The sequence below is a fragment of the Eretmochelys imbricata genome, chromosome 3, assembly GCF_965152235.1.
Source record: "Eretmochelys imbricata isolate rEreImb1 chromosome 3, rEreImb1.hap1, whole genome shotgun sequence".
In the NCBI taxonomy this organism is placed as follows: Eukaryota; Metazoa; Chordata; order Testudines; family Cheloniidae; genus Eretmochelys; species Eretmochelys imbricata.
This window is the reverse complement of record NC_135574.1, coordinates 156,781,383-156,799,943: the sequence shown is the minus strand read 5'-3', so window position 1 is coordinate 156,799,943 and position 18,561 is coordinate 156,781,383. Positions and strand designations below refer to the sequence as shown.

The 18,561-nt window shown below is 40.2% G+C and overlaps 1 protein-coding gene across 1 annotated transcript in view; it reads right to left on the bottom strand.

Moving 5' to 3' along the window:
* The window catches only part of CDC42BPA (CDC42 binding protein kinase alpha), a 323,366-nt gene that overhangs the window by 208,037 nt on the left and 96,768 nt on the right, over positions 1-18,561 (bottom strand). Inside the window, exon 2 of the mRNA XM_077813661.1 lies at positions 10,590-10,681. Within this exon, the coding sequence (XP_077669787.1) occupies positions 10,590-10,681 (92 nt within the window). The remainder of the gene's footprint in view (positions 1-10,589; positions 10,682-18,561) is intronic.

Genomic DNA, 18,561 nt, shown 5'->3' with positions numbered 1-18,561 from the left:
AATCCTTTTTTGGAAATATGTAGACGGCTGAGTAGCTTTAAATTTATTTTTGTTGTGATAGGATTTGACTCTGATTTATAACTTCACTCTGCGTACATGATGCCGTACCAAGCATTCATCATCACAAACCATGAAGAGTAATTTCACAGCTGTCCAGGGTATTTGTTCTGTAAAAGTTCTTAAATTCCCCTTAAGCCTCCATTACATAAAAGTATATCCTTCTACATTACAATAGCTGAACACAGCTGAAAGATGGCACTTCTATCAGTACAGTACTTCCTTCCCCCTCTATCCTATTACTGCCATATCATCACTGGATATGTTCCCAAAACTTGGAATAGTTATTGAACCCATTCTCTTCTATCACTGAACTAAACGGCTGCAGCGACAAACAAAAAAGAGTTCCTGGTAATGTAGTAGTCAGGTCCCAAAACCAAGAAACATCAGAATGTCAGCTGGTACAACGAATTATTTACTGGAGATTTGCTACAGGATCAATCTTCTAGACCCATTTCAAAGAACAGGGAAAGCTATAATAAATAAAAATAATTAAGCATAATACTATGCACTCCTATACCATCTTCCATATGAAGCTTTCACTGAGGTCTCTTTACACCCCCATGAACTAGGAGAGTATTATCATCCCCATTTTATGGATGGGAAAACTTAAAAATAGAGAAGTTATGACTCTTACTTAACATTTACATTAGGCATCAGAGGTACATTTGGCAATTTACCAAGAGAAAAAACCCAAACTCCTTGTCCTCAGGATTTTACAATCTAGATTAGATACACTATGACAAAAGCCAGGATGGGATCATATCAAGAAAGAGGCAGGGCAAGTGGGAGGTGGGGATGTTTATACAAAACAAATTTATTATTTTTCTTGTTTTCACAATGTGGACATCATAGGTACAGTCCTGAATTCCCTAGTTTGGATAAGACATAAAAACAAAGGAAGTCTGAAGCAAAGCTAACAACAGAACCCAGGACTCAACCTCCTGAGCCACAAAATTAACCTTCAAATATGAAAAGCTCAGTGCTTTCATAAATTTTAAAATCCATACATCAATCTACCCCAATTCCCATTCGCTTGCAAAGAAAGGCATGCTCCCAGGGCCTAAGGAGAGAAGAGACTGTTTTTGTTTTGGTTGCAGACCAGGATGTTGTCTCACAGATTAGCATCATCTTTACCCTGCAGGCTAGTGACAACATACATACATACACACACTATATTATATATGGTTGAACTCTACACTTTCTCCATCTCTTTCATATTCAGCAACTTGGCTACATGCCAGAGAAGTAATAACAGGAAAGAAAATGCAACAGATGCTGACAGCTTGATGAAGGAAATGTCACGCAAGGCTCTTTTCAACCCTTCTTCAAAGGTGGCACCAGCTGAAATAGCTTCATCAAGCTAGTATAGGTGCATGTTAAACTCCATTTACAGTCCTTATAGATGTCTAAAGCAGAAACAGTCTCTTTCTCTCGCTCAACTATAAATTGGGTGGAACAGCTATTAACTCCCAGAGGTGCTGTGGTACATTAATCAGCCTGCCCTCCATCACATCCCACCCCCTTCTGAAAATAAAATGCAATTCAAGAAGAAATGAAAAGAGGAGAAAATGCAAGGCTATCAGACCTAGCTGTTGAAACTAGTTTCCAAACTAAATTTTTAAAGGCTATCCCCCATAAAGATCAGGCACATGAACCTAGGTTCCCATACACAGATTCATTAAAAAATATAGATTCTAAGGCCAGAAGGGACCACTGTGAACACCTACTCTGACATACTGCATAACCAGGCATAGAACTTCCCCAAAATAATTCTTGTTTGAACCACAGCAGTTCTTTTTAGAAAAACTTCCAGCCTTGAGTTAAAAATTGCCAGTGATTGAAAATCTGCCACAGCCTTCAGTTTAGATTCATATTCATAAAAGACTTTCAGGTCCAGACTTGGGATTTCTCAAGACTTGCTCAAATTTGGTACTGAAAAAGATTTAGATTCCTTGTCAGTTTCATAGCTGTCCCAAGGTTCTAAATAGCAGTGTTGAAACTTATTTGTTTCAGTTTCACTCTGTTGTTGCTTGAGAAATCTATGAGCAATTCCAAAGGCAGTGGAGCCGGATGTCTCACTCAAGAGACAACACTGCATCAGTTTATATTTTTTTCATATTTGGAAGGTGACCTTTACAACCATAAGGGCTAGAAAGTTTTTCTTTTGTTTTAAGAAGAGGTTAAATTCTGCAGAAATTAAAGACTAAACCCCCTTCATTTACCAGGGAACCCTTCTGCTTGGAACTAGTAAAGAAGTCAGTGGACTTTTCAAACTCTGTCAAGGAGTTAGGTATTTCGAAATTGGCCCATAGTCTTGGAAGTGGCTGTTAATGATCCAAGGCCTGAGCATGTCTGCTACAATTTTCAAGGAAGGCTAAAGGAGTTAGGTCTCCAACTCCCATTGGCTTTCAATGGAACTTAGGCACCTAACTCCCTTTGATCCCTTTGAAAATCGCAACCACTGCATGCAGAGTGATCTCTACCCCAGCTGACCTGGGAAACAAGAGGGCATTTATTGTCAGTTTGGGTTTTTTGGTAGCTTCTGTTAGAAAAATACTTGAGGAAGCAAAGAGAAACATGCTTACATATAGTGTAGAGATGAGAAGCCTAGCTAATAAGGGGCAGAAACAGTTGGACAGCATGCCAGGGAGCATTGCTGTTTGTGGGAAATATGTAAAACTGCTGGAAGAATGAAAGAGAAAATAAAATCCAACTAAAATCAAACTGTTTACATCAGCATATACCAAACATTTTTCAGTGGGTTACTCACAGAAAAAAATAAATTTAAAAAAATTTAAAATGTCCAGTTTTAGTAAGTTCCAGGAACCAGACTTTTATGATGAATAGAGGGGAGTGATTAACAGTTCTTCCTTTCTTTGACCATTCAAAACATTTTTTGAGGATAGCAGAGCATCAAAAAGGCCCCCTGTGTACGTGTTTGTGTGTTTATGTATTACATATGCTATCTACACACACACATTAGTGTCTATATAATGTTTCAGAATTTTCTTTTAATTTTGATTAGAAACAATAGCAGCCTTGTTGATTACTATTTAAGTAGCACCATTGTGGTTCATGTTTCACAACGCATAGTAAAAGCAAACTCTTTAGTCCAAAGAGCTTACTATGTAACTAGATAGAAAACACAAAATACAGTACACCCACAGGAAGTTACTCTCCATAGCCAACACAGTTTTAAACATGACTTTGTACAGGATGTAGACAGAAAAAGTTTTATTTAGGGACATGGTAGGTGGTTTACATAAAATAAAGGTTACAAGGTTGCTTGGTACAGATTGACCATGTCTAGTAGAAAAAATATGTTGCGTTTTTAAAAACACGTTAGCTAACCATGTTTTAACTAACACAATTTTAAACAGGGCAATTTATGTTTTAAAACATGCTAACTGGTTGTGATCAACCCTAGGAGTTGATCACAACCTGATAACACATTTTTAAAGATGACTTCATAGCTTTTAAAGCCAGAAGGGACCATTATGGTGATCTAGACTGACCTGCTTCATAACACAGGCCTGTGACACTCTGTGTCCCAAAATGACACTCTGCATCCCATATTCACCATTGGTGATATAATTATATGTTTTGTCCAAAGTATGCTTGTGAGGTATCATTTTAAAGTCTTAATCTGTTGAACATTAATATCCTGTTAAGCTGTATGTGCTACCGCTGTATATGAAGTTATGAAGTTTTGCTATGTATGTGCCACTGAAACATGTTGTGAGGTTGGGAACACCCAACAATCAGCCTTTCAGGTACAGTAACTCCTCTCACTTAACATCATCCCGATTAACACTGTTTCGTTGTTCTGTTGCTGATCTATTAGCGAACATACTCATTTAAAGTTGTGCAATGTTTGCTTATAATGTTGTTTGGCTGCAGCCTGCTAGTGGGTAGGGGCTTGGAACCAGGGTGGGCTGGCAGCCCCATCAGTTCCCCTTCACCCCACCAGCGAGCCCTGTGGATCAGCAACTCCCCCCTCCCTCCCCGCACCTCCTGCCCACAACAATCAGCTGTTTCACGGCATTCAGGAGGCTTGGGGGGTGGGGAGGAACGAGGATGCAGTGTGCAGCCTCCCCCATCCCTCCCCATGCCTCCTGCCCGCAGCAATCACCTGTTTCGTGGCATTCAGGAGGCTGGGGGGGAGGGGAGGAGCAAGGGACGCAGCACGCTTGCGGGGGAGGGGGTTGAGTGGGTAGAGTGGGTAGAGTGGGGGTGGGCCTGGGGCAGAGCCAGGGGTTGAGCACCCCGCAGCACTTTGGAAAGTTGGTGCAGCCGTGCATGCGCCGTCCGGAGGACAGAGTGGTGCACTCCAGTGGGATAGCATGGGTTCATCATCATTTTCAGTTTCTGCAGGAAAGTGTTTGCAGCCGCTGCTGTGCATCAATTTGTCTCCTCCCTTCTACCTCTCTCAGTGCTGCCGTGTAAAGTGTGTGACTACATTAACAACGTGTTAACCCTTGAGGGCTCAGCCGGGTACTAGTTCATCATTTAGCAGCAAGACATTCCCTGGGAAATATCCCACCTGATATCAGCACGGTTGCTTTAGGAGAACCTCAGGGAGCTTATGACCAGGTCCCCAGGCAATCCTCTGATTAGAACTTGTTTAAAACTTATACTGTATATGTATATAATTTCTGTCTGGTGAAAAAAATTTCCCTGGAACCTAACCCACCCCACTCCCTATTTACATTAATTCTTATGGGGAAATTGTATTAGCTTAACATCATTTCACTTAAAGTCGCATTTTTCAAGAACATAACTACAACATTAAGTGAGGAGTTACTGTACAACAATAAAAAGGCCAAATGGCCCATTCAGAAGAATACAAACACTCATAAGGATTACACCAGGAACTGTGAACAATGGAAACCTCTCAGAGATAGCACTCCACAATGGGAACTGTTTGACTCAGATCACAGCAAAAGATCTTTTCAGCAAGATGGAAGAAGCTATAAAAGGGGGAAGTGACATCACCACTCGGCCTCACTCCCCACACAAGGGAACACCTGGAAACACATGACGGACAATGATTGAACTGGGGGAAGTGCTGGTCCCAGGAGGGAAAGAAGGAAGCCTGACTGTGTATGGAAGTTTGGTGGACTGTTTGTACTATTTAAGAGGGTGTACTATTTAACTGCTTGAGTCAAATCCAATCCAGTTTAGAGAATTTAGATTGCACTCTTGTTTTATTTCTTATGGTAATCTGTTTTGACCTGTTTGCTATTACTTATAATCACTTAAAATCTATCTTTCTGTAGTTAATAAATCTATCTTATATTTTACCTAGAAACAGTGTGGTTTGAGCGACGTGCTTGGGGAAAAATCTCAGCTCAGCTAACAAAGGCTTGTGCATTGTCCTCTCCACTTTGAGGGAGGGTCGGACTGGGTAATAACTCATACACTGGTGAGGTTTTTGACTAGAGCAAGATGGTACAGCTCTGGGGTCCTAGGCTGTGGAGCTGGAGGGTGAGATGGCTGGAATCGCTCTATTATTAGTTCATGCGTGGTGGTGGAGAAGCCCTCATGTAACTGCAGCTGGGTGTGTCCCTGCCTATGTAAAGGTTTGTACGAGTGCAGGACCAGGAGCGGTCTGCAGCTTGTCACAGCAGCACAGTGTGAGAGGGAGCCCAAGCTGGTGAGACAGAGGGTTCAGCAGTACCCCAGTTCCAGGCTGCACTCCCGGGGGTGGAGGGAACCCATCACAAGGCTATAGAAACTTACCCTGTGTTTTCTGCATCAAACCCATCACCTCTTTTTGTGCTATAGCACAGAGGTTCTCAACCTTTTTCTTTCTGAGGCCCCTCCAAAATGCTATAAAAATTCCATGGCCACCTGTGCCACAATAACTGGTTTTCTGCATATAAAAGCCAGGGTCAGCATTACTGGGTAGCACGCAGGGCAATTGCCTGGGGCCCCATGCCACAGGGACCCCACGAAACTACACTGCTCAGTCTTCTGCTTCAACCCCGGATGGCGGGGCTCTGGGTTTCAGTCCTATGCGATGGGGCTTTGGCTTTCTGCCCTGGGCCCCAGCGAGTCTAATGCTGGTCCTGCTTGGAGGCCCCCATGAAACCTGCTCTAGGCCCCCTAGGGAACCCCAGACCCCAGTTGAGAACCACTACTATAGCATCTCTGTTAGAAAGATACCCAATCTTGACTTAAACTGCAAGTGATGGAGAATTCCTCTTGTCTGATGCCCTATTCCTTTTCTTCCAGTCATGCCAATAACCTAGATTATAAATTCCTCAATGCAAGGATTGTGTCTTTACAGAGAAAATAACATGGTATTTACACATCAGGTGCTATGTAAAAGTGTTAAATAACAATAGTTTATACGCAGTTGTGGCAGCACGTATAGAAGTATGCAAGGAAGGCTTAGTTTTTTGGGGGTTTTTTTTGGGAAAGCGTAGCATGAGTTTCTTCCTGCTTCATGCCAATGAGTGCCTGTCATTTATGGTAAGATTCAACTGGAATGCTGAAGGTTGGTTGCAGTATTAGGGCCCTGTTCTGCTGCCATTCCACAACTAGAATTGCCACAGAGATGGCTCATCACAGAGTTTCTAGGTTATCATTCCAGTCTGCAACGCAGAAGGAGGCCCACATGTCAAATTTACATTGTGGGTTATATTTTACCATGGGGATTGAGCCCTTCCATTCCATTAATATTACTGGGAGTTGTGTCTGAATCTTAGCGCACCATGCTAAAAATGTACCCTATGGCGTAAACATATTTTTCTCTTATAGACTAAGAGCGGATTATAGTCAGATGTAAAATAACTGTCAGTTACACTCAAACTGCCTGGAAGAATTAGAAGAAAGGTCCTAAACAACAAAGCTGTTGCCCACGGGCCAGTGGCAATATCCCCTTCCTTTGTGTGATCCACTGACTCACGGTTTTAAAGACCTTTGGCTAACAGGTTTCTGGTAAATTTTTCACACATTGTTGCATGGGGCCAGCAGTACTAGGGCACTTATTGGCCGCATCATGAGCTGTGCCAGGATAAGAACAACTCCTACTACACAGGCATGAATGAGTTCCTTGGCCAGAAGATATTGTCCCAACACAGGACCTTGCATAAACAAGTGTATGTGGGAGCTAAACTGAACAAAAATGGAAGAATTCTCAGGGCTACATCAGGGAGGGCAAGGACTTCAAGAAAAACAAAAATAAACTGTCAACTTTTACAATTAAAAATAATAATTAGTTCAGAGTGCCTTTGTCTGTACCTATCCTGTTCAAAAGTAACAAAAAAGAGAATGAGAAATGAGAAACTATTCCCGAATGTATACATTATAAAAAAAGGAACCATGTGAGTACAGAGCCACTGTATGAACAAGTGTTAGCTTGTGCCAATGAAAATTTGAATTTGCTTATTATGCAGAAATATTCAGAATCATGAAAGTCATAGCTACAATACATTTTTGCAATGTATTAGTAACTTAATTTAGGCTATTTTAAGCTGCAATGATGTGTGATTTAGCAGCCTTTACCATTTTTTTTATTTTACATACCTAACAGTTAAAAGGATATTTTAATACACAAAGGAATGTTTGGTAAGAATATGTTATTCCAAATCCATTTTTTAAAAGGGACAATATCAACCTTTACAGGATTTAAAATGTACCTTCTTTAAACAATGGTAAAATCATAACTAGCATCCTTGAAGGATGCCTTTTAGCTATTTTAGAACTCTTATTTAAAAAACAAACACATTGGGTTTTTACCAGTTTCAGCATAGATTAACATTTCTTTTTACTGAAGACCAAAACAAAACAAAAAAAAAAGACAAATTCCAGAGTCTTTTAAAAATACACTTTTATGCATTGCTCTCCAGGAACATGGCATGGAGTTACCTGGTTATTATCCTTTATGGAAGACAGGTGTCAGGAATTAAATAGGTTGATGGTATCCATTTAAGGCAAGAGGATTTTTTTTTTAAATACTAAAGAAAATCTAAAGCAGGGGTCAGCAACCTTTGGCATGTGGCCCATCAGGGTAATCCACTGGCAGGCCGTGAGACATTTTGTTTACGTTGACCATCCGCAGGCACGGCCCCCCGCAGCCCCCAGTGGCTATGGTTCGCCATGCTGGCCGCCGCTTCCCATTGGCTGGGAACGGCAAACTGCGGCCACTGGGCAGTGCAGGGGGCCATGCCTCCAGACGGTCAATGTAAACAAAATGTCTCGCAGCCCACCAGCGGATTACCCTGATGGGTCATGTGCCAAAAGTTGCCGACCCCTGGTCTAGAGCCACCCATTGTGCAGAATCTCAGTATTAGCTAAAGCTGACAGTAGATGAGGGTGGGGAAAACTATGCTTTAATTATGAACTGGAGAGGGTAGTCAACTGAAGCAAGAGCAAAAGGGAGTAGAGGTGAGCATCTCAAAGTTGGGCTCCCCTTGATAATATCTTACAGAAGAAAAATTACTTTCTGTGCATCAAGCTGAAAGGTGTCTGCAAAGAGATATTGAATACAGCTCCCTAGATCTCCTTGGACGCAAGAATTTATAGGGCTGAAACACCTTCCAGTTCTTCAGAGGTAGAGTGGAATAGATCATCCACTCTGAGAGGGAACTCTGACTCCAAATGCAAAATTTCCTGATCCCCACAAAGATAGCCTGTGTAGCAGATGATTTAGGCTTCAGTACATAGGGTCCCGAGAATAGTTTGCAGAGAATAAAAATTCCAGTTCCTTTAACATAGCCAAGTGGAACAACAGATTAAATAAATGCAGTGTACTTGCTCCTGGTAGCACTGCAATGGGTATCTGCTGTGTGATGGTTCTCATATTTTAAACATGCATATGGTGGTGGTGATAGCAATAGTAGGGACCTACATTAAAGTAAAAATCACAGTTCCTTTAGTACAGCTACAGAAACTAAGCCTTCCATGACTCTAGACAAGCACAGCCTAATTCTTACTCATGAAAGAAAATAAATGTCCTTGAACCTGCCTCTTCCCTGCCACCCAAACTTTCAGTCTCTGCTATCTCCACAGGCTGGTCAGCTCCTTGGAAGCCAGTGACTGGTCACCCTGTCCGACAAGTTCAAACTGAAGAGGGAACCTCTGATCTAGACTGTTAAATGAGCAGGAGCAGAAAATTAAAGCTTTACAACTCCATTGTACGTGCTACCAAATGAGGCATGACAAAACTCTGGTATAGTTTTAGAACAATAATAATGCAAATATAATCAAATAACCATTCAAAATTGGAAGCAAAATGGGAGGAACAGAAAGGGAATAATCCATGTTTTTAAAATGCTTGGATTAAAACATATACCGTAACAATTAAAATTCACAGATTATATCTATTCTGAAAAAAGAGAACGTGAGCCATAAATATTTCCGTCTTTCACTATGCCTTTCAGGACGGTCTTGGAAGTGTAACATGATTGACCTTATCTACTATTAAACACTGAAAATTGGGGGAAAAAACACCTTCTAAACAAAACATCATTAAATGTTTAGTAAAGTGCTCATTTGACAGTCTCAGTTCAACAGTACAGCTTCAGTCCAAAGGACCCTCAAGCTCGGTGGAAAACCAAAGAAATCTGTAACAATTTCAGTACAGTCCATCCATCATCGTCAATGTTTTCTACGCACAAAAGGAAACTGGGAAACCCCTTTTTCTTGACAAAACTATGATTAAAAAAAAAACCTACACAGATCATTGAAAAACTTAATATCATGTGTCTCCTGAACAAGGACTGGGCTCTGCAGGCACAAAGACCATGGTGTTTCCACAGCTATCCACAACGGAAAGCCTATTTGAGTGTGGGCAGAGATCTTTTTGGTGGAAAAAAAAAAAAAAGCAACAGTGAAATTATCATTTATCCACATCTATTCCCATTTGCTCATCATCAAAATAAGAAATGTAAATTAAAGACAGACAGAAGACCAATGACTTGCTGTGTAACTTTTTCAAATCACACAACCTTTCTCTGCTTAGTTTCCCCATATGCAGAATGGGAGTAACACTTATTCAACTTTGTAAATCACTTTCAAATCTTCAGATAAAAAGTACAAAAAGACAAATATTCCCTACCCTGTAAATTTTCTGGTTTTGAAATCTTCTGTACCAGATCAGATGCTTGGATTAGTGGCCTTAATACAGATTTTTAAGGTGATCTTCTGGGCACCAGCCTGCATCTTTGCCAAAATTATGAAATAGATGTGCATGCTTTCACAGATATGGACTTTGGCAAACAGTTGCTGCAGACAGGCACTAATACCTCCTATATATACCCAAATATATGAACTGCCTTGGGAGGTCACAAGAGGAGGTGATCAGAATTTTTTTTGACAAATGCAGATTTGTGGAATTTGAAATGTTTTGTGAAAATACTTCAAGTTCAATCAATTTTCGTCCCTGCCTCCATCCCTACCAGCTCACTAAGTAGTATTTCTGTATATTTCTAGAGGACTTATATTTCAATATCTTGGTACCAATAAATTTTCTGACTGCAGAAGATTTTCTGTAGTACATTTAACGTCTCAAAAAACCTTACCTCTCCAAAGGCTCCTCTACCAATCACCTTCAAGATTTCAAAATCTTCTTTATGTAGTCGCATCTGTTTCACCTTAGATGTAAAAGGTTTGGCTGAAACAAAGGAAAATGTCAATCATTAAAAAAAAAGATAACATTAATAAAATAAAATATTAAGTTATAAGAGACCTGAAAATAATAGAACATTTTTCTTATATACATCTATTCCCTAAAGTAATATTACAAAATATAAAGCTGAAACTAATGACCAATAAGAGCTAAGCCAAACTTTCTGTCTGCTCTGAAAGGAATTTTATGGCTTACATATTTTTTACAGATAGAATCAAGCTGCCTATATCCTTCTATATTTCTTATAAATCCACACGATGATTTTCAATATAGTAGGTTTCCAAGTGTTATAGATTGGTATGTCTGGTTGTGAAAGTACAGTATGGTAAAATTATGACATCACTCTGGACAGAAATATGCTAACTTCTACACCAGCTCAATATTAATGATCAATATTTTACTCCAAGGAAAATTAAAGTGCTGATGAAAAGGTGCTGGACTGATAGCACTGTCCCAAGAAGATATATCAATCAATACATACTTCCTGAGAGATCACTACTTTATGTGCAAGGGTTACTAAATTAACCTTTAACCCTTGGTTCAGTATGTTTGCTTGGGGTTTTTTGCTTTGACCTCCATTTCCCTCCAAAATCTTTTTCTAAGCCATATATTTTTACTCTATATTTTATTTTAATTTGGTGACCAAACTTGAACGAAACATTCCACACACAGATAATTCTACTGTTATATATAATATTTTCTGTATTTTTTCCAGAGTCAAGTTTATAATAAACAGCAGACTTTCTCCAAAAGAAAATTCGGTGAACTGAAATGTTTTAGAAATAAATATTTTAAAACCATTTAGATCCCAAATGATTAAGAGCATACGTGCAGACAAACATTACAAATATATTTAAAAACCATTATCTAGTATGCCTCAACCCTTATTTATAATTTTGCAAGTTTTAATTATGTAACAGCACCTACGGCTATGGAAAGGCAGGGTAAACACAGCCATGAGAATGAAGTAAAAATGACTATTTTAAATCAAGTTTACCTTAAGTTACGTGCCAAGACTCATGTTTAGAATTCTGCATTGCCCCTCTTAAGTTGAGCTCAGCATTAACACAAAGAGAATGCAGGGAAACATTTTGGTCTGCATTCTTGTTTGAGATTTACTCTTCCAAGAGAAACACAGAAGTCTAACTTCACGTCTTGACATGTAATAATAGGCCAGCCTATTTATCCCCTACATCCATGTGCAGAGGGGATCCTCTGCATGTGGAACACCTCCTTTCTAACTTGGAGTGCTAAACTCTCTCCCCCAAATCCCAGGGGCAATAAAATGAAAAGGTAAATTCTCAGGATGCATTGCTAAGAGCCATGGAACCCTCCAACTGAAGGACAATGCCCTACCAAATAAAAGTTCTGGGGAAAATTCCTTGGAGGGGAACTTCATTGACCAACTGACATTTAAACGGTTTCAGAGTAGCAGCCGTGTTAGTCTGTATTCGCAAAAAGAAAAGGAGTACTTGTGGCACCTTAGAGACTAACAAATTTATTTGAGCATAAGCTTTCGTGAGCTACAGCTCACTTCATCGGATGCATTCAGATGAAGTGAGTTGTAGTTCACGAAAGCTTATGCTCAAATAAATTGGTTAGTCTCTAAGGTGCCACAAGTACTCCTTTTCTTTTGACATTTAAACACTCATCATCTTCAAAGGACTTTACAAATATTAGTGTTACAATTCCTCAAGTCTTTAAAAGCTGAACCCCAATTCAGGATTATGAAATCAGAAGAATTTTAGGAAATCTGATACTGTCTTTCTTTCAGTCCCACACCTTGTCAATGGCCTACCCATCTAATTTTTACATCTTCCGCACCCAAATCTGGCTAGCCATCTGCATGTCCTCAGGGAGACATGAGCCATGTCTCTGAGAAACATTATGTAAATGAATTAACTTATTAAGGTAAAAACAAAAACCTTGTTTTGAAACATTTTGTTTTATAAAGCAATTATTTGACATTCTTATCAATTCATACAATGTAAATCCTATTACTAATGCAGGATCTATTATTTAAGAGGAGGAAGGGTGATCTAGAATATAGGGAACTGGAATGGGATTCAGGAGAAGTAGGTTCAATTCCCGGCTCCACCACAGACTTATGTGATCTTGGATTAGTCATTTAAGATACTTTGATCTAGATTCTCAAAAGGACTTAGACACTGGGTCCCACTGTGATTCACAACCCCACCCTCTGCCCCTAAGCTGCCACCGAACCCTGTAGGGAACTAAACTCACTCAACTCAGAACTCACCTACCAGACTGGACACCATATAAAAACTCTCACAAAACTTCCAGAGGACCTCCCTCATAACTTTTAGGGTACTCACCTGGAATCTGGGAGATCCTTGGTGCAAGTCCCCACTCTGCCTGATGCAAAGAAGGGATCTGAACAGGGATCTACCACCTCTCAGGAGAGTGCTCTAACCACCGGGCTACAGGATATTCTCCCTCAATCTGTCCTATTTAGGCTGTTCCACTGTGGATAAATAATGAAAGAATCACTTGGCTAGAGAGAGATTGAGTAAGCATGAGAATGACCCTGTAGCTTGCTGATTAAAGCAGTCTCCTGGGTAGTGAGATACCCAGAATTCAGTTCCCCTGCTCCCCTATTTGAATTATTCATCCATAGTGGAACTGTTTCAACAAGAGAGACTAACAGACCTCCCACCCCCCATCAGAATATCCCATAGCTCAGTGATTAGAGCACTCACCTGAGAAGTGGCAGATCCCTGTTCAAATCCTGCTCAGGTGGAAGGGGACTTTAACTGAGGGTCTCCCTAACTACTGAGGCACCCATCATGCTGGCTTTTGTGAATCCCATTCTTAGGCACCGATTTCTCCCCCATTCAATGTATAAGGAGCTTAGGCATCTAACTCAATCTTCATGAATCCCAGTGATTTTCATGTGCCTAAATGTCAGGCATGGTGACACTGACCATCACCACACTTACATTTCTTTGAGATTCTAGTTCCTCATGCCCCAGTTTTGCTTCTGTAAAATGGGTTTAGCACCTCCATACCCAAGTAGTCCCCTACCTTACAAGTGTGTCAAGAGGATAATGAGATGCCTACATACTAGAGTGACAAGGACCACACAAGTACCTGAACAGAGAGGGGGAAATGGCACGTTCCTCCAAATCAGATAAGCTATCTTAGTTGTACGCATACAGGGTGTGAACATGCAGATAGGTGGGCATGTAAAAATGATGGTTAAGATTGAAAAGGGACATTTGAAAATGTGGCCATAAAAATCTTTTCAGATTGATTTAATGGGATACTGTGTGCATTAAAGGGCATGTGTGGGCAGATTCATTTGCAGGATCAGGGACTAGAACTGTGAAAAGAGTTTCTAAGTGGAAACAGTAATTGCTTCTTCACTACAACAGCAACAATGGTACAACAGGTACCACTGGATTCTCCTGGCATTAAAATGAATTTGGATTCTCCTGGCATTAAAAGTTCTGGCTTTCTGAAAGAGATTTTTTTAAAAAAATAAAGCACTGGTATGAATCAATCTAGATGGAAAACAAATATTCAAGTGTCCAGCTAATAATTTCATTTTATTTAAAATTAAGACAGATAGAGATTATACACATATAAAAACGCGCTCCAGGGCTTTACAAAATCCCTCTCCAAAATGAAGTTGCACAAAACAATAAGCTAAGAAATTCGGTTTTAGATACTTTTCCTTCTTGAGAAAAAACAGACACAAACTTCAACCGAATGAAAAGTCACAATTCTGAGATTTGATAAATAAGTGAGACAATTAAATTCATAAGTGCTCCAAATGTCATCGGATAAACAGGACACAGACCTGTTAATAAAATTAGCTTGTTCAAAGAAGAGAAGCTCCCACTGTATTCAACAAGTAAACTGATGTCCTTGCACAATATCAGTGAAAGCATACCTCAATGAGTGTCTTGTTACAGAACATAATAGATATTATAGGGATCCATGAACCCATAGCAGAACAGACTTTAAAATGTGACTCTATTACAATGACAACATCAGCAACTTCTAACTAAAATTCAAACCATTCAACTTCAAATGCAGTTTAAAGTTTCAATCCGAGAAAGTTCTCCACAAAGCTCTTAGTTAGGCTCTGATATTAAGGCTTTGGCATTAGATACAGGTAATTTCATAGCCTCATAAAATTTCTTATCAAACTGGAGTGATTTTCACAATTAAAAAAAACGCACCCAGTGGAGACAGCACAAAAAGTTAAGGTTAATTATATTTTATCCTGTGAATGCCATTCTTTTTACAGGCAAAATTACTTTGCTCTTAAAGTTAGTTCCTTTTTCATTCCAGAAGGATATCAACTGCTTTACAATTCTGTTTTTAAAGCATTAACGGCCCAAACCTGTTTTTCTTACTCTGACATGTAGTCCCACTGAAGTAAATAAGAATATTTTAAGACAAGAGGATTTGGTTCTATAGCAGTGGTCCCCAAACTTTTCAGGGTCACGCCCCCCCCATCCCTGTTCATGCCCCCCTTAAATTCTACAAAAATTTCTAAATTATTATATATATAGTTACATACATACACACTCTCTAGGACAGGGGTATGCAAACTTTTTGGCCCGTGGGCCACATCTGGGTATGGAAATTGTATGGTGGGCCATGAATGCTCACGAAATTAGGGCTGGGGTACAGGAGAGGGTAAGGGCTCTAGGGTTGGGCCAGAAATGAGGAGTTCAGTGTGCGGGAGTGGGCTCTGGGCTGGGGCAGGGGGTTGGGCACAGGAGGGCATCAGGGGTGCAGACTTCAGGTGGTGCCTACCTTAAGCAGCTCTTGGAAGCAGCAGCATGTCCCCCCTCTGGCTCCTATACAGAGGTGATGCCAGGTGGCTCTGCGCACTGCCCCGTCTGCAGGTGCCACCCCTGCAGCTCCCATTAGCTGCAGTTTCTGGCCAATGGGAGCTGCGGGGATGGCGCTTGGGGCGGGGACAGCGCACACAGCCCCCGGTTACCCCTAAAAGTAGGAGCCGGAGTGGGGACATGCTGCTGCTTCCAGGAGCCTTGGCATGCGCACTCGGAGTGGCCTCCAACCCCGCTCCCTGGCTGGAGTGCGGGAGTAGGGTAAGTCCCAGACCCTGCTCCCCAGCGGAAGCTTGAGGGCCGGCTTAAACAGGCTGGAGGGCGGATGTGGCCCCCAGGCCATAATTTGCCCACCCCTGTTCTAGGACTAGTAGTAAGGTCTAAGGTCCCAAGCTTGCAAAGACTTACACATGGGATTAATTTTAACGATGTGAGTAGTCCCCATGAGTTCAACATGTACTTGCCCTTGCAGGTTCAGAGACTAAAAGGGAAATTTAAAGCTAAGTATTACACTGAAACTCATATTTCCTCAGACATGTCCACTTTCTGACCTTAACTCTCCTTCATCCTGCATTCTTGCAAGTGCACAGGGGGCTCGTGACTAATTACCACACAGCACCAAAACTTCTAAATGCTTAATATTACTTGCATCCATGTAGAACTTCCAGTTACACGAACTGCAGAGCAACTCCAAACTCTGCACACTTTACTGTACACTGCACAACTAAGTCCTCAAACAAAAAAAATGACTGAATTTTCTGTTTGAAGACAGAAAAAAAAAATGCAGCAGTTGTATGTTGGACTACCGAGAGAACAACCTCCACGAATAGCTAGGTAAATCCTGACAGTGCATTACTTTTTTATTATGAAACAATTCTATCCCAAAGGGGTTACAATACTATCCCCTATTACAAAGCATTGCATTAAGGAATCATAATAAATATTATTTTAAAAATGTAGGCACATCAGCTTTACTTTCTCTTTCTGTTGAGCTCATTGCATTGCCACAATACAGGGTCAGGCCTCTGGGAGCCTTTCCTGTTTCAGGGTTTGCAGAGTCTGAACTTGTTGCCAGGTTTTCTAAAGCCAAGGGTACAGTAGACAGTATACATCTTCCACCCACTCTGTGTTTAAACCTTTTTATATCTTAAACAATTTTTTGAATAGTTGAGCTGAAACCAAAACATGATTTCTTATTGGCCAAGCGTAAATTATATTATATTATGTCATCTGAAATATTTTAACCAATGTAAAGATGTCGATATCACTGTTCAAATATTTTTCAATAAATAAAAAGCACGCTATTAAAGGGGGGGGGCTTTTATGTTGAAGAGCGACAGACTAAAAACAAAGGAGCAGCTCGTGATATCAGTAGTTTTTGACCATTATAGGCATGGCTGGAGTACAAGGTAAAATATCTTGTTAACAAGCACCAACATAGCTGTTTAAACGACCAAACAATTGTTCACTTTTCACTGTAAGGAAAGGCCTGTCATTCTTCAATTTTTATATTTTGGAATCTTCCAGGGTTTCCATAGGGATACTGGAAAAATAAACATCACTAGGTCTACTCATGTAAAAACACAACAGACAAAAATAGGCTAGGGCTGTATATAGTGATTCATATATAGTGGAAGGTTTGTAAACATTTTTGGTTACTTTATTATCTCAAGAAACAGACATGGCAATGTATGGCCCAAAGGCTCCATAAAGAAAGATAATTACTTGTCCAAGAAGGATCAATTCCATAGGCAAATTTATTTTAAAATGGTTTGTACCATAGAAAGGTCAATTTGCTTGGTCATCAACATTGTTTGTTATGCATACATCTGCAGCTTGTGGCAACATAATAATTTAAAGTACAAAAAATGGGTCCGGGTCCTGGTCCAGGGCCAGCTCCAGGCGCCAGCGTTCCAAGCAGGTGCTTGGGGCAGCAGTTAGAAAGGGGAGGCAGTGTTTCCGCGGCGGTGGCAATTCGGCGGCAGCTTTTCCCTTTTGCCGTCCATGGCGGCAGTTTTTTTCACTGCTTGGGGCGGCAAAAACTGTAGAGCCGGCCCTGTCCTGGTCAAATGTATTGGAAGGTATATCTTCTGACAGCACTCTCACACATTGCTCTCCTGGCTAGGAGGTTGGGGGCAGATTTGATACCACTTGTTTGACAAGGTCATATGAGTTATTTCAAAGGAAGCAAACTGTGAGGTCAAGAGAAGGGTTTAATAAAATATCTCTAAACTGCATCCCTTGAAGGGCTGTCTATGCTAAATAGATTGGTAATAGGATAGGTTTAGCGATAATAAATCATGCACCCCTCCTCAGAGCTAAAACATCTGGAATACGTTTTTCTTGACAATACTTTGGGTGATACATTGTCATTCAGCAAGATGAAAGATTTATGGGAGCAGAGGATTGCGCATGTGACTTTCCTTCAGTACCTCAACTTGGTGATAGCAATAGCTGAGGCAGTAGATTTTTCCACTTTATTTTCCCCTTTTTTAAAGAGCACCATTTTTTTTGCCCTTAGTGCTGTGAACCAAAATGTGATATAGATAGGCTTCAGAATTTGAGTTTTATTTGTTTACAATTTCAACAGATATCAATATTTATTTTTAAGCTTCTCCCTCCCCCCCATCTGTATCAATTTAAATGTTCAGAGTTGTGCAAAATTATGGGTTTTAAAATTTGAAAAAAAAATGCTTATTTATTTTCATGGTTGTGGGAAATTATGGGAGGGGTTGGACAATAATTATTTAAATAGAATAGACACTGATTCAAAAAGTTAATGCTTTATAACCAACACAAACTGTCAAGATCACACATTAAAATATACAAATGTAAATATACAAAAATAGATATCCTTAAATCAAACTCTAATAAACTCTCAAGAAGATTTTTCTTACTTTGCTTCTCTGTAAATTTCTATGGTCAACAATGAAAATATTTTTTCATCAGTTTGTACAATGAAATCAACATTTACGAACATGTACCAATAAAAGTCCAATCCTTCCAAGCCTAGATGTTGAGTATTTAGAGTAAGTT